The 15,413-nt window shown below is 38.6% G+C and overlaps 1 protein-coding gene across 3 annotated transcripts in view; it reads left to right on the top strand.

Moving 5' to 3' along the window:
- LOC113505541 (phenoloxidase-activating factor 2) overlaps positions 1-15,413 on the top strand; it is a 31,123-nt gene that overhangs the window by 4,868 nt on the left and 10,842 nt on the right. The window contains exons 2-5 of one of the 3 annotated variants that reach the window (XM_026888308.1): positions 4,379-4,577; positions 7,737-7,863; positions 8,077-8,185; positions 9,333-9,371. In XM_026888308.1, coding sequence (XP_026744109.1) covers positions 4,379-4,577; positions 7,737-7,863; positions 8,077-8,185; positions 9,333-9,371 — 474 coding nt within the window. Of the gene's footprint in view, positions 1-4,378; positions 4,578-5,325; positions 5,482-7,736; positions 7,864-8,076; positions 8,186-9,332; positions 9,372-15,413 lie in introns of those variants that run through there. The other 2 variants (XM_026888310.1, XM_026888309.1) reach the window with 2 other exon arrangements.

The raw sequence follows: 15,413 nt of genomic DNA, 5'->3' as shown, positions 1-15,413 counted from the left end.
ATGGCCGATGAATGAATGACAATGGGATTAAACTGGCACTATTTGTATTATTCTCAGCACGTCTTAACGTTACTTTAAAAAAAATTCTTACGTTTCTTCCTCCCATTTCTACGACACCCCTCGCTATCTCAATGAGAGTACGAATCGTATTCATTTGATTGTCAATATATCTTCTCATTCTGTCTCCAAACATTGCTAGCCTTCATGCAATTACAGAACCTGTTTGGTCAATACTTAATATTGAATTAACAATACCCTCTGTCACCTTGAAAATGTAATTTTAATTTGTTTCTAGCCACAAAGTGACCGCAGAACACTCAAGTTTTATTTGAAGACCAGTCAAATAAATGTTAATAGTGTATTTAACTTCCGGTCGAGGAGCTCGTGGCTAAGCTATAACTGAATATGTGAATCGATCACAAGTTAAGCTACGCTTGACGCGGTTGGTCCGTAGATGGGTGACTATCTTTTTCATAACGAGTTCCGCCGTGCTTCAGAAGAGACGTTAAGTTGTGAGTCTCGGATGTTATTCAGACTACCTGTAATGACTGTCAAAGGTTGACAGTCGTTACGGGTAGTCAGAAGCTTGAAAGTCTGTCAACCAGTCTAACTAAGGGGTATCGTGTTGCCCAGGTAACTGGGTTGAGGAGGTCAGATAGGCAGTCGCTCCTGTAAAACACTGGTACTTAGCTGAATCCGGTTAGACTGGAAGCCGACCACAACATAGTTGGGAAAAGGCTAGGCCGATGATGAGTGTATTTAAAAACTTCTGTTTTAAACAATATTTGTATGATTAATTGCTATGCATTTCCGCGTACCACTTAGTTCGGATGACGTAGCACGTTCAGGTTTAGTCAGTAAGAATCTGACACTAACCATTTCCTCCCCAGGGAGGGAGGTGTCAAAAAAGATGAACGCACAAAAAAGTGGTTAAAATCACCACGCCAAAAACACTGAGCCCGATGTGTCATGGTTTCGATACCCGTGTAGGGTATACTTATTATACCGTTTGTGTGACAAATGCTTGTCTCACAAACGGTATAATAAATTTGATACCTCCGTAACAGCTCGACCGATTCTCACGAAATTTGGTTTAAGAATAGGACAACATATACATAACTATATTTCATAGCCCTATATTTTTTTTATTGCCTAGAACAATTTTTATTGCCGGTCAACATTTACTGGGACAGCTATTACGACTATAATTGTCGTGTCATTGTAATCAAAAATCGAAAGAAAAACAAGTATTAATTTATCAGCAAATGTAGTTTTCTAATCGAAATAATCCTGAATGTAAAACTTCTCGATTACAGCTCAACATTAATCGATAACATTATTAATTTTCTATTCGATTGAAATTACAATAATTAATTTCTAATATCCCTTACTTTCTATTCTTTTCTTTGTCAGTGCATTCGTTTTAGGTTATACGATAGGTACTAAGCACGCACCTAGTTATCAAAATGTAAGTTTTTCTATATTTTTTATCTATTCAACATCATCATCACCATCCTTTATCCTCCCACTGCTGGGCATAGGCCTCTCCTTTCTCGTGTCAATTTCTACGGTCCTGTGCCAGCCACATCCAGACTCGACCCGAGACCTTTACTACATCATCGACCCATCTTGCTTTTGGATGACCGACGTCTGCCTTGTCCTGGACACCATTCTGTCACCGCCTTAATCCATTTTTATCGGTAACTTTAAGTCTACCCAATATAGTATAAGACTTCTTTTCACTCATTTAAAGTGATACCCGCAAATTACTTCAAATAAAAACTACTGAACCGATCTTGATAAAAATTGAAACATCAGCTATTTCACATTAATTAGGAAAATCAACAAAAGTGCTACATAATAGAAGAGTATATTAATTGTAGAAAATCGATTTACACCAGTTATTATAAGTTTAAATATTTGTTTATGCTATTAATTTTCGCATGCCTACTGAAGGCGAGATATGCTAAGAAACTTATTTTGTTTTACCATCTTTCGTATTTACCATGTCTCTGCGAATAAAGACATCCAATCCGAAGTTCTGCAGATAAAAACAACAGATTAATAGACAACCTCCTTTGTCAATTCGCCTATAAAAAAGTATCTTGCCACATGATGATAAAGAGAAAACATTACAACTCATCATTCCCCTGCCCTTATCCCAATTATTTTATTTGGGGTCGGCGCAACATGTCATCTTCTTCCATAGCTTCCTATCGGCCGTCATCTCACAAGAAATACACTTTACAGCCATATCGTCTTTCACACAATCCATCCATCGTTTCTTTGATCGTCCTCTTCCCCTTTATCCATCCACATCCATGCTTAACGCCTTCGCCGCCTTAGAAAACATTACAACTATAAATAAATAAAGATGGCACCTCGACCCCGCTCTAGGCACGTGCTCTACTTATATTCATACTTTTTCAATCAATCAATCATATTTATTTGTGAAATATAGGTAAGGTACAGATCTTATGTTTATATAGAGTATCACTATGCTCTGTCAAATACCTGGCCAGCAAATATACAGGAATAGAATCTGTAATAGATAGTTTATTGTTATATTATACCAGCTTACCCAGCAAACGCTGTTTATTTTAATAATTTCTTTTCTAGTTGTATGTATTTTTAATTCCACATTGTAAAAAAATTACAAAAACAAACAAAAAAATTTTTTTCAAAAAAAATTCAGACCTACTGAATACAAATATAAAATTTGGTAAAAATCGGTTAAGCTGTTTCGGAGGAGTACGGTAACTAACATCGTGACACGGGAATTTTATATATTAGAAGAAGAAGAAGATAATAAGTATTGTTTTAGTAAAGATTACACTTTCTATTAGATTGGTACTTATTAAGATAAAAAAAAATGTGAAACTCGTGACGGTAAATATTCTTCTTTTCTTGACGCGTGAAGCGTGACGGTTTAATTTTTTTTCAAACAAAAAAGAAGTTTGACTTAAAAAATCCCGTCGTTCGGGGAATTCCAATAGATATAGATTTATAATTGACTTTGCTAATTTGATAACGCTTTTAATGTATTCACACTGACTTTTAACCTTCAATGATTAATGTTGAGATACCTACTGTTTAACAATTATAAATTGGATCTGATTTACATAATAAGGTCAAATGTAAGTATGAGGAATCCGTAGAAATAGGCTACAAAGAATCCTCGCACAAATAGGCTTAAACGAAAAAAATGGTCACCTATAAAATTTTTGGCCTTATCTACAAAACTTTGCTTAACTTCAATTTCTATTTTAATGAATAGGCCGTTTTTTTTTTATTTCAACTGGTTTAGCTAGAACGGTTCATGAGATTCAGTCTGGTAACAGACAGACGGACCCACTCCCATGTCCATTTTCCCACGTTTTTGTTATAAACTCGCTCTCTTGTTTATTTGTCGATCCGGTTGGATTTTTGCAACTCAATTTCGAGGCACTTCCCGATAAGCTATCAGGCTGAAATTTTCAGGGTAGCTTCAAAACCGATATCATGCAAAAACTTCTGGGCCGATTTTGATAAAATTTGAATGGAGTGACAATTGAAAACAAGGGTTTTTAGATTTTTTAAATTTAATTTTAGTTTTGCTCGGTTTTCGGAGTGGATGTTCAAAATGTCGTTTGACAAGAGACGGCCATTAGTCGCTATTCTTATCTTTTGCTTTATAGCCAAATAAACAAGTTTACCTAATTTATAATCAATTCAATAATAGTGCTATCTTCGTTGAGGTCAACAAATGTGTTTTGATATTAGTCTTGGATCCTTCATTTTAGATCCCAACTTAATGCAGTTTAGGAGCTCTATATTAAAATTGTATGTGTTATTTACAATAGCCTAATTGTTTTAAGTCTGTTTTAAATGCGTTAAGGAATTTAATCCTTGTGTCGCGGAGGTTTCACGAACATTCAAGTCACATCCACATGACACCCAGACTCAGGACCACACAAATGCTTGTCTAAGGCGGGAATCTACCGTCCAACGTCACCGTTTTGCCCTAACTTGGTTTGCCCAAACCAGGCGAACTAACTACTTTAAACGTTGAACTTTTTTAGGGGCAGTTTCGCCAATAACAAATTAACAGCGGGCCAATCAGGACCACTCGAATTTTGTAACGTACTTTTCCCCCAAATACTATTTATACCTCAGAAAAAATATAATAATATATTATTATCTATCGGTGTGCCAAGTTTCGTCTGAATCCGTACAGTGTTTTTGCATGAAAGAGGAACAGACATCCATACATATAAACTTTCGCGTTTACTATTATACCAGTCTATATACTTCTCTCTGCTGGGCTCAGGCCTCTTCCCATAAAAGGAAGGTTTGAATTTTGATCACCAAGCAAATTTCTGACCACCTCCTCTTTCAGATGTGGAAAGCACTGCCGCTCCTAGTCCTGGCGACATCAGCCTTCTGCCAGCAGAACAATGGGGATCTCGACACTGTTCTCAGCCAGATATTCGGGCCACCACCACCCGCTGGGCACACCACCACCGTAGTCCCAGCGATGGACAAAACGAAAATACCGTCAACCATCGTGCCTCCTATTAACCAAAATCCCTCTTCAGGTAAAATTTACTCCTTAAACTTAAGTTTTTGAACGGTCAAGTTGATCATCTTCTCTTAATACGCGTGTACAGGCAAATTTTGTATGTTAGGGTATACATTTACGTGTATGAAGGACTGCAACGCATTGCCATACACCGACACAAAAACGCGGATGACGTAGCACGGCGGTTCAGGTTTAGTCAGTAAGAGTCTGACACTACCCATTTCTTCCCCTGATGAAGTGGGTGTACAAGAGGATTGCTCCACCTTTCAAAAAACATACACATGTACAAAGACACCCACCCTTAAGACGTGCAAATCCATCGTTGTGGGTGTTCACACAACCCAAATTTTACTGACGTCACACTTTCACATTCAACAACATCAGACAGATAGTAAAACAATATGTACTTCCATTCCTAAAGCCAAAACTGGTGCAGAAAAAAGGGAATGAGTAATCAAATGATTCATGAGCAGGTTCGAAATCCGATCTGTACTTGGCTGATTTTCGAGTGGCAGTGCACACAACCTCCTTTGAAAGCTAGGACCGCGCTTGAGGCTGAGAACAATGCAATACGGGTACGATTCCGCTCAAATTCGCGAAATAAAACACTGTACTGCAAAAATCTAAGCAGCAATCAGTTATTTAGATAAATTAGTATAAATATTTCTCCGAGTCTAAGCCCTGAATAACTTAAATTTATTGAACTGACATGTCAAAATCACGTCACTTGTCAAAACGATACGTCATTTCCATACATTTTGTTTTTTCCTACACGCGACTGGCTATTGCGTAACATTGTATAGGGCTTTAGAAATCTATTCGTTTAGTTAATACGCCTATTACAGAGACAGACACGTGCGCGCTGCAGAAACGAGCTCCGAATGAACTTTCTGATGAGTCTGAAAGTTCTGACGACGAACGTAAGTTTTAATGAGAGGCTATAACTCATACTATCGCTATAAGCCTATAAACGCTGGGGAGGTCTCCTGGAACGACGCTGAGAACACGCGATCGCAATTCGTTCTTCATTGGGTCGGTCAGTGGCATAGCTGGGGGGGGGGGGGGTGGAGGGAGGGTCCACCCTGGGCCCCAGTATCAGGAAGGCGGCAAAATTGAGAAAAGGCTTCAAATTATCATGTAAAATATCGATGTTCCGCGCGTGAACAAAAAAATAGTTGTAACTTTACTTCGTGACAAATTGAACAAGCTTTTTTTAGATGCCTACTTTGGGCGTGAGTCCCGCACCGGGCGACGGTGACCCTAGCTACGCCACTGGGGTCGATAATACTAAATAACGAATCAACAACCGAACAGAACAGAATCAGTTCCCGAGGCCAAGCTTTCAGTTCTTTTTCTATGTGCCTGCAACAACCACGCTTGACCACAGCTCCGCTTGCATCCAGCACAGACACTGAACAGGGGCGTACTAAAGCACAGTTACCACAAGGCAAACAGAAGCCAAATTGTATTTTTTTTTATAAGCACGAGCAAGGGTTGCACATATCAGAAATACTACAAGTTTAAGAACTAATTAACATTACAATCTTTGCACATGTTGACATTTTACTGTACGATGTTCAGTGTAAAGGCATTTGCAAGCCAAGCTGTGGCAAAGCATGATCGTGTGGAAGGTGCACGAGACGGAGCATAGAAATATGAACCAATAGGATTGCATAAAATTCTCCACTTGCCTCCAGTCATGCAACCTTATTGGTGGAAATTTCTCTGTTCTTCTTCTCAATATCCTCTTTCTATGGATAGGCCAGTTTAAATTGAAGACATTCTATCTTCTCCTCCTTCTCCTAAAGTATGTTGCAGTAGTGAAAGACGGCGCTCATTGTCGTATAGTGCTCTGTCAACATTCAAAAACTGCCCCTCTAGCCAAATAACTCTCACACTAACAATCTGTAACGTCAAAAGAAAATTTTTAAATGTATGGAGTTGACAGGTCAAAGTCACGTGACATGTTAAATGACATGTCATTTCCATACATTTGATGAGTGTTATTGAGGTTAACGATTGTTGAAATGACATTCGGCTAGAAAGGTTTCAATGCTACTGCTTTCAGATATGGCAGGATTCTATTTGGTTTCGAAAGTGTTCTTTTTATTTTTCTTTTCGTTATAAATCTTCAACCTTCGCTATGAATGCGTAAGGGTTATTGAATCCAATCAGATTTTTGTTCCTTATATTTTTGGACAACAAAATCTTACAAAGACGAGATTGTTATCCAGAATTTTATATGAAACAATGTTTTCTTGGTTTTCTAATCGCGTGTCTGTCTTCGCCTTAGCGGGCCTTTTTCATTGTACTTTCAAACGTCGACGAGGACAGATTTCTGCCTCGGTGTGTTCAATTGAATTGACAGGTCTATCCTATTTGGAATCGACTTTCAAACCGGCATATGTTTCCGACATATGTCAATGTTGTTGTCAGTGTGTTGTACCTAACTGTCAAAGAATGACGTACAGTCGAGACCAAGGTCTCAACATGCACTGTGACGCATATTAGCAATGGATTATTCTCGATATAAAAAGGATGGGTGAGCTGAAGGAACGACTTCTCTTGACGTCGAACTTTTTGATTTGCATTTTTATTAAGGAATTTCATCCAAGGATGTACAAAGATGAGAAGAAAGAGAGGTTTTGTAATGAAATAAGACTAGAGTAGTGGAAGCAGGATGCAGCGCTACGCTGTAGAATGTTGTCTCGCTTCCACGAATGCCATTAGTACAAAAAAGGTTGGTCTCAGATGACGTAATTAAATTGTCAGAAGAAATAAGATCTTTAGCTACTACTACCATGGAAACTCAAACTATTTCGTATTCGTTTTGTGGACTTAAAATCCGTCAATTGTAGATGGTGTGAAGTTAAAATCAAAGTTAATTTGTTCAACTTAACCTAGGAGCACTTTCAGTCACAATAAAGTACGACCAGATTGAAACTCAAAGTAATTTATAAATTACCAACCTCTGCAGTGTAAGCAAACGTCTGTTTTTGCTGAGATAAAATGTCTTGGAAAATGACTACACAAAGACATTTTGTCAAATTGACATTGACGTCGCCAATGACGTTTTGCTAAAGTGACATTTCGAAAGCCATTGGGAACACTGGCCTTATTAGGTACAGAAGCTGTCAAATGATTTTCAGTTGCTTATGCTATTGTTTCCTTACAGCCGGTGAGGAGGAGGACCTGTCGTGTACCATGCCTGATGGCCAGGAGGGCGAGTGCGTCAGCTACTACCTCTGCAACGTCAACAATAATACCGTCATTACTGATGGTGTGGGCGTTATTGATATTCGGTAAGATATTATAGATCTATTTATTAAAACAATGAAAATATGTTAAAATTTCTCTTATAAAAATAGCTTGCTTAGCTATTTTTGCAAGCAGTCGCATGTAAATAGCGATTAGCAAATTGTAAATACGTCTATTAACGCACCTGGTTCAAATAAGGCCCAGTACTGACTAGGCCTTGTTAAAACCATTGACTTTAAATGGCTTTCTGTTACCAGTGTCCGCGATGGCCCCTGCGCGTCCTACATCGACACTTGCTGCCTGATCCCTGACAAGAGGCCCCCAGACCAGCCCGTTAAGCCTCAGCCGAAACCTGATCAACCCCAGGTAAGATTTTTTCCACCTTCATGACGTATAACCTCAAAAATTACAAGTATATTACAATCTTAACTTGGCAAGTCTAATAAGAGGTGCAATATGATTAAAGCGAGATGTAAGTTACAAATTCAGTACATGTGAGGAAAAGAGGGAGAAAGCGATATCTAACCTATAACTTACAGCCCTATTCTACTCGAAGCAACATAGAAGTTATGTATTCGGCTGGGTGACTGATATTCCTAACTGATAACCTTTTGGCTATAAATCCACTGGATTAGTTAGTCAGCAACAAAAGTTAGATAAAAAAAGTCATAATTGTTCACCGATTTTACAATTGTTCTTCTTAATGTTTCCGGGTATAAATTTATTGATTTATAATTCTATGGAGCACGCTGCATGCACGAACAAATGCAGCGCTACCTCGCTTTGAGGCGCTCCATAGTAATTTTCCCATAAATTTTCCTTATGATGTTGCACGTTCAACTATCGCCAGGCAACCGACTGTACAAACAACTGTTTTTTTTTCAAACTAAAATTGAAAAATGGACTTTTGTTGCTGACTCTATCTGAGTGCCTGAAGTCAAAGCGTTTCGATCGACAGAAGTGCTTTTAACGGTCTAAAAACAGACCTGGGATTAGGTAAAAATCTACCAGGGCATACCAAGACATCTTAAAGTAATGTTATTGCACTTAACTAAAAGAAATACTGCCATCCGTCTTCCCTGGAATTGTCCCAGTTACGAAGGCATTCAGGGAGCGTGCGAGAGGGAATTTACATTTGTGGTCCGGGTTGAAAAAATACCAAGTCTTAGTCCGCCCGTGATACACGCCCTGGTGAGAATCCTAAGCATTTTGCCGACACAATAATTGGAATTTTAGTACGGGCAAAATTCCCAATTGTCATTCGAAAATGGGACTCTGTACGCGCATACCATAATTAACCGAAAAACTGACTATGTTTAAAACAATCTGTTGACAAGTTCGGGATGCGGTTTCCAAGTTTAAATAATGGCAATCCTTTGTTGAAAAAGACGTCACTTTACGTGTGCTGTCTTTTTAATATCTGCAATAACACTACTTTAAGAAGTGAAGGATCCCCTAGTCATTTGTCACCATGGTAACACCAATTTGAATGTTTTATTTCAATTTTTATTAGGAATACAACCCAGAAACTGACACCTGGGAGGCTACGGACGTACGTAAAATTTAAATTCGAGTGAATTCTGTTTGTCTGTCTTTGTCTAATGTGTGTGTCTTCGTACTGTCTCTCTAGATAAGTGACATACTTACAGTCGTTTGCATTGAATGAAAGGATGTATGGAATTGACAGGTCACGTGACTTACCGAAATGACATGTCATTTTCATCCTTTTTTTTTCTTTTGACGTGATTGTCGTGATAACCTAGCGGTGTTTGGTGTGGATTTATTTGAGATGCAGGTTCAATACCAACGCATGTATGTACAAATTTGGCTTTTTTATTCAAAGTAACATGTACTTTCTTAATTATGCTAAAATAATACTGACAAACGGTGAAGCAAAACATCGTGAGATAACCCATTTAAAATCGCAAACCTGCAGTCAGCTAGCGTTTTGATCAACCTTCCTAGGTGAAGAGGCCTGAGCTCAGCAGTGGGATCATATATAATCTCAATATCATTATAACAAACGCTTACGACGGTAAAAATGTCACTTGCTTAGAGATCTTTATCTACCTAACGGGTTATTTGTTGTTTGATGTTATAACTACACACTTTACAAACTTACTCACTTTAGAATTTCCGTGGGATAATCAACGTATTTTTCTGTTAATTTCTATGGAACCTTTTAAAACCTGTCGATCGTTTAATTAAGACTGTATTTCCGAAGTGGGAGAGAGATGCCAGATTACTCTGTCACACTTTCACGATAGGGTATTTTACAAATATCTGTTTAATCCTTCAGACAGATTTCCAAAAATATTGGATACGTATTTTTTGTTTTATCTCCTAAACAAAGAATGAAGGTGGTACAGTGATTTCAAATGTCGTGTGACGTCACTTACCAGTACGTACTACTAGAACTTACCACTTACTAGCAAGTGATGTCTTAGCCCCCGCTACTAACGAATGAATTTTAATGATGTGATAAAATGAAAATTCCTATTCAATATTTTGTGGAATGCTGTCTGTTCTATTATTAGATTTAGGGCCGAGTTTTCAATCATCAGTTACCTTCTATCTGAGGAACAAATATGGCCGTTTGACATCTTTTCTATACAAATGCTGTCAACACGTCAAACATATTCGTCGGATAAAAGTTACCTGGCGATTGAAAATTGGCCTTAAATAAAATACCCTATTGCAAAAAGACTGATGGATGGACGATGAAAGACGTAAATTCAAAATGGTCCTTAATTGTTTTTGATCTTTTTACTCTATAACCTTAATAGCAACATATTAGGGCCCCAATCCCGCTATTTACAATGGCCGATGAGTGAATTGGCAATTGGATTAAATTTGACGGTATTCGTATTTGCCTAAGCATTTTGCCAACACAATAATTGGAAATTTATTGTATTGACCGTGAGTGTTCCATTCCATGCTTAATTGTTTTGGAAAATGTTTAGGAGAACACGAAAAGTGTCATTTAAAACCTATTTCATTCATCGTCGGAATTTTGACCCAGATCGATTTGTCATAACACCGTTTTTGTTAACAATAATTTTACTCTTGCCTAATTTTATAATGACTCACTAAAGTATTTATTATGGTGTTGTTGTTGTCTAAACTTTAATTATTTTTGGGAACACTTGTATTCTAAAAATTTCCTTATTATTTTTCGGGGCGGTAAAACCAATTTTAGAAATACTGATTAGATATATTCCTTATTAAATGAAGTAACGGTTTACTCACGCGTATTTATCGGGGTAGCCCGACTAGTTTCGGACCCAACCGGAGTCCTTAATCATGAGCAGACGCGGCGGGATCGCGAGTCGAACTGACGTCAGCGGCCGCGCATCTCGCTGCGTAGCGCCGCGCTCGCGCCGTGAGCGGCGGAGGGGTCGGCGACGCCGGTGTCGCGGGTGGGGGGTCCGCCGTCGTCATCGTCATCATCCGTGCTCCCGTACTGGCTGAGTCGGTGCATACCGTGCTGACCGCGTCGCACGTTTGTTGTGTTGTTGTTCGGTTTGCCAAAAATCCATAAAACTAATTGGCCCCTACGACCTATAGTTAGCCAAATAGACGCACCGACCTATAAACTGTCGCGTCACTTGGCTACACTGTTACAGCCATACACGGGCAAAACGAGCAGCTACGTGAGAGACTCCCGTCATTTTGTTGAGTTACTGAATGGTATACAGCTGCAGAACACTGAAATAATGGTCAGCTTCGACATAACGTCGCTGTTTACCAACGTACCAGTAGATGAAGTCATTCAAATAATAACTACCCTTTTAGGCGGATCTACAATACCTACTGGCTATGTTGAGAGCATCACTTTCTGTTTGAAAAGCGGATATTTTCTGTGGCGTGGGGACTATTATCTCCAAATTGACGGAGTGGCCATGGGCTCGCCTCTCGCGCCCGTTGTAGCAAACATTTTTATGGAGTGGTTCGAAGAAAAAGCACTGGAGTCCGCCAGTGTTAAACCGCGATACTGGTGGCGATATGTTGATGACGTTTTTGCTGTCGTCACCCGGGACGGATTGAAGGATCTGACGTCACACCTTAACCAAGTGCATGCGAAGATAGAGGTCACCATGGAGGAGGAGAGCGAAGGGAAGTTACCGTTCCTGGATGTGCTGGTCATCCGAGAGCCGAACGGACGCGTGACTCACACCGTCTACCGGAAACCGACGCACACAGACCGGTACCTACGAGCCGACTCTCATCACCACCACTCACACCTATCTTCGGTGCCTCGTACGCTGCTGAACCGAGCACTTGCTCTATGCGACCACAAATACGTTGATGCGGAACTAAGGCATGTGCGTGACGTATTAGAGCGCAACGGTTATCAGTGGCGCCAGTGCAGACGTCTTCTGGGAATTGCGGGTGAAGTTCGCAAGCGTCCGGCGGAGGCTCAACGCACTCCTGCGTACTTACCATACGTACAAGGAGTCACTGACAAGATAGGTCGCTTGTTACGCCGAAGATATAGCATCAAGACGATCTATCGACCGCCAGGACAACTGCGACAGATGGTCCGTACTCCCAAGGACAAGGATCCTTTGGGCGTTCCGGGAGTATACAAAATACCGTGCGACTGCGGCCTGAGCTACATTGGGGAAACCCGGCGCAATGTAGCAACCAGACTTGGCGAACACATACGCAGCATGAAGAGTATGGACACCGAGAAGTCGGCAGTGGCTGAACACGTCTGTAATGCGGGGACGGCTCACTACATAAGATTCGACAAAGCCTCCGTACTAGCGAGGGAAAAATACTTCGTGCCGCGGAAAGTACGGGAGGCTATAGAAATCAGCCGTCACCCGAATTTTAACAGAGATCGTGGATGGACACTGCCACCAGCGTGGAAACCAGCACTGAATGCTGCGTCATTTCAAACGACGCTAAGTCTGGAGTGCGACGCGGTCAGCACGGTATGCACCGACTCAGCCAGTACGGGAGCACGGATGATGACGATGACGACGGCGGACCCCCCACCCGCGACACCGGCGTCGCCGACCCCTCCGCCGCTCACGGCGCGAGCGCGGCGCTACGCAGCGAGATGCGCGGCCGCTGACGTCAGTTCGACTCGCGATCCCGCCGCGTCTGCTCATGATTAAGGACTCCGGTTGGGTCCGAAACTAGTCGGGCTACCCCGATAAATACGCGTGAGTAAACCGTTACTTCATTTAATAATGAATCATTCTCACGACAGTTACTATCAAAATATATTCCTTATGTTAAATATAAGGAAGATTGCAAAAAAAAAAATCTCATTTAAGTACCTATTAAAATGTTTATCCTCAATAAATATTAGGTTTTTCCACATTTGGCGCAGAAACCCCTACATAACGTTTAAGAAAATTTAGAAAAAAAAAAATTAGTTAATGCTCTGCAATATTTTTTTATTATTTCCTCAAAATATTTCCTTATTATGAAAGATGCATTATTTATTTATATACCTTATTTTTATAAAATACATATACTTACTATTAATATAACCGTTGTGATTGTAAAACGAATGTTGCCAAAATAAAAAATACATATTACATGGTACCTACGTACCTACTTAATTTGTTATGCTCAATCTATACTCATATTATAAATGCCAAAGTGTCTCTGTTTGTCTGTCCCGCTTTCACTCCAAAACTACGGAACCAATTGTAATGAAATTTGATACACATAGTCTAGAGCCTGAAAAAGAACATGGCTACTAATTAACTGAAAAAAAGGAGTTGTAAAGGAGTTAATGGCTTTTTAAATGGACTAGGCTTTGAAATTTGGGTTAAATATTGCTTATTTAAAATAATGAAATATTAGAAGTAGGTACAAAGCAGTTTATGAACACGAAGTCCACGCGGACAGAACCGCGGGCAACAGCTTGTATGTTATAAAAAAACTTGTAGGTTTTCAGTATTTTCTGTGAATAGGTTTTAAATAATAACAATTTAATATTGTCATGGCAATTTAACAACAAAATTACGTTCAGTACACAATAACTTTAATATTATCCATAATAATATTCGTCATTAGGGAGGCTTTTTTTACGACCGCGTCAGAAGAGGTTATGTTTTCTAGTGCCTTTACGTCAGTTTGTGTCATTTTTATTGTTATATAAGGCTTCATTAAATTCCTTTACAGAATAGAATAGAATAGGAGTTTATTTGCTTACAATTTCGCATATGTTGCCTAATCAGATTTTATTAATTTTTTTGTAGTGTCATAGACTATCTATATACGTTTTTAAAATGGCGCCCTGACGTGTAAATGAGGCGTTATTGATTTTTCATTTTTCCATTATTATTTTCTTTTTAAATTATCTATCAAAAAGGTTTTATTTTTAATTTTAAGTAAGCCTAAAATAGGCTATTATTAGATGACAGAACTAGTAACTCTTAATTCCACGGTTCTTAAATTTTACTTTAAATGAAATAAATTCATTTATTCTGCAAATAACTATATTAATGTAAAATATTTAGAAAGTGGTGAAGGGTGGGCGAATCTAAAAACTGTCCTTTTTAACCGACTTTAAAGAAAAGTAGGTTCTCAGTTTGACCTGTAAGTATGTATAAAGGTTTTCAGTTATTAAATGTCAATAAGTTGATCGAAATAAAAAAAAAACAACATTGGACCTTTTTCACCACGCCAAGTAAGTTCCCGTTAAACTGCCAATCCCGTTAAAAAATTACATTCATTTTTTGCAGCAGTGATTGTGAAACACGCGCTTAGTATTCTAAGGATCGATTTTGCAATCATCACATAACTTCTATCTAAAGAATAAACATGGCCGTTTGTCATATTTTCTATACAAAAGCTGTCAAGACGTAAAACATATTCGTCAGATAAAAGTTTTCTGGCGATTGAAAAATCGGCCCTAATTCGAATAAATTGTTGTTGATTTTGAATTTATTTTAAACTACTACTAGAATATCTTCTAATATATAAAATTCCCGTGTCACGATGTTAGTTACCGTACCCCTCCGAAACGGTTCGACCGATTTTTATGAAATTTTGTCTACATATTCGGCAGGTCTGAGAATAAAACAACATCTATTTTTCACAGCCTTTGATAAGGGTTGCTCACACTAAAAAAAATATTTTATCCTTCGGACCAAATTGTTTCTTTTTATTTTTTTTATAATGTGGCATTAAAATTACATGCAACTAGAAATAATTTATTAGGCAAAACAACGTTTGCGGGGTCAGCTAGTACTCAATAAATGGTCAATATTAGCAGTTGTCTCATCTTATTGTCTGCTTTATTTAATATTGCGGTTTCTTGCCAAGTTGTGTCAAGGGCAAATGACATAAGAGTCTTGACATAATATTGCGAATGGTCTTACTAAAGAGATGAATAACAGAAGATCTATTTTTCAAAGTTCGATCCAAAGGTAAAAATAGAATTAATTAAGTAGAAAAAAAATATAGGAAGAAATAAAAATTATAAAGAAATTAACTTCGTCGTTAAACCATAGTAAACCTTTTTTTAATTTGTACAGAACCCAGTGTTTGTAAGTCCAATTTTACACTTAGCCGGTTTTTTTAATGAATTTTAACATTTCTAAATAAGTACGTACATATTATAAAT

Source organism: Trichoplusia ni, chromosome 26 (assembly GCF_003590095.1).
Source record: "Trichoplusia ni isolate ovarian cell line Hi5 chromosome 26, tn1, whole genome shotgun sequence".
NCBI classification, from domain to species: domain Eukaryota; kingdom Metazoa; phylum Arthropoda; class Insecta; order Lepidoptera; family Noctuidae; genus Trichoplusia; species Trichoplusia ni.
This window is presented reverse-complemented; position numbering and strand designations above follow the sequence as displayed.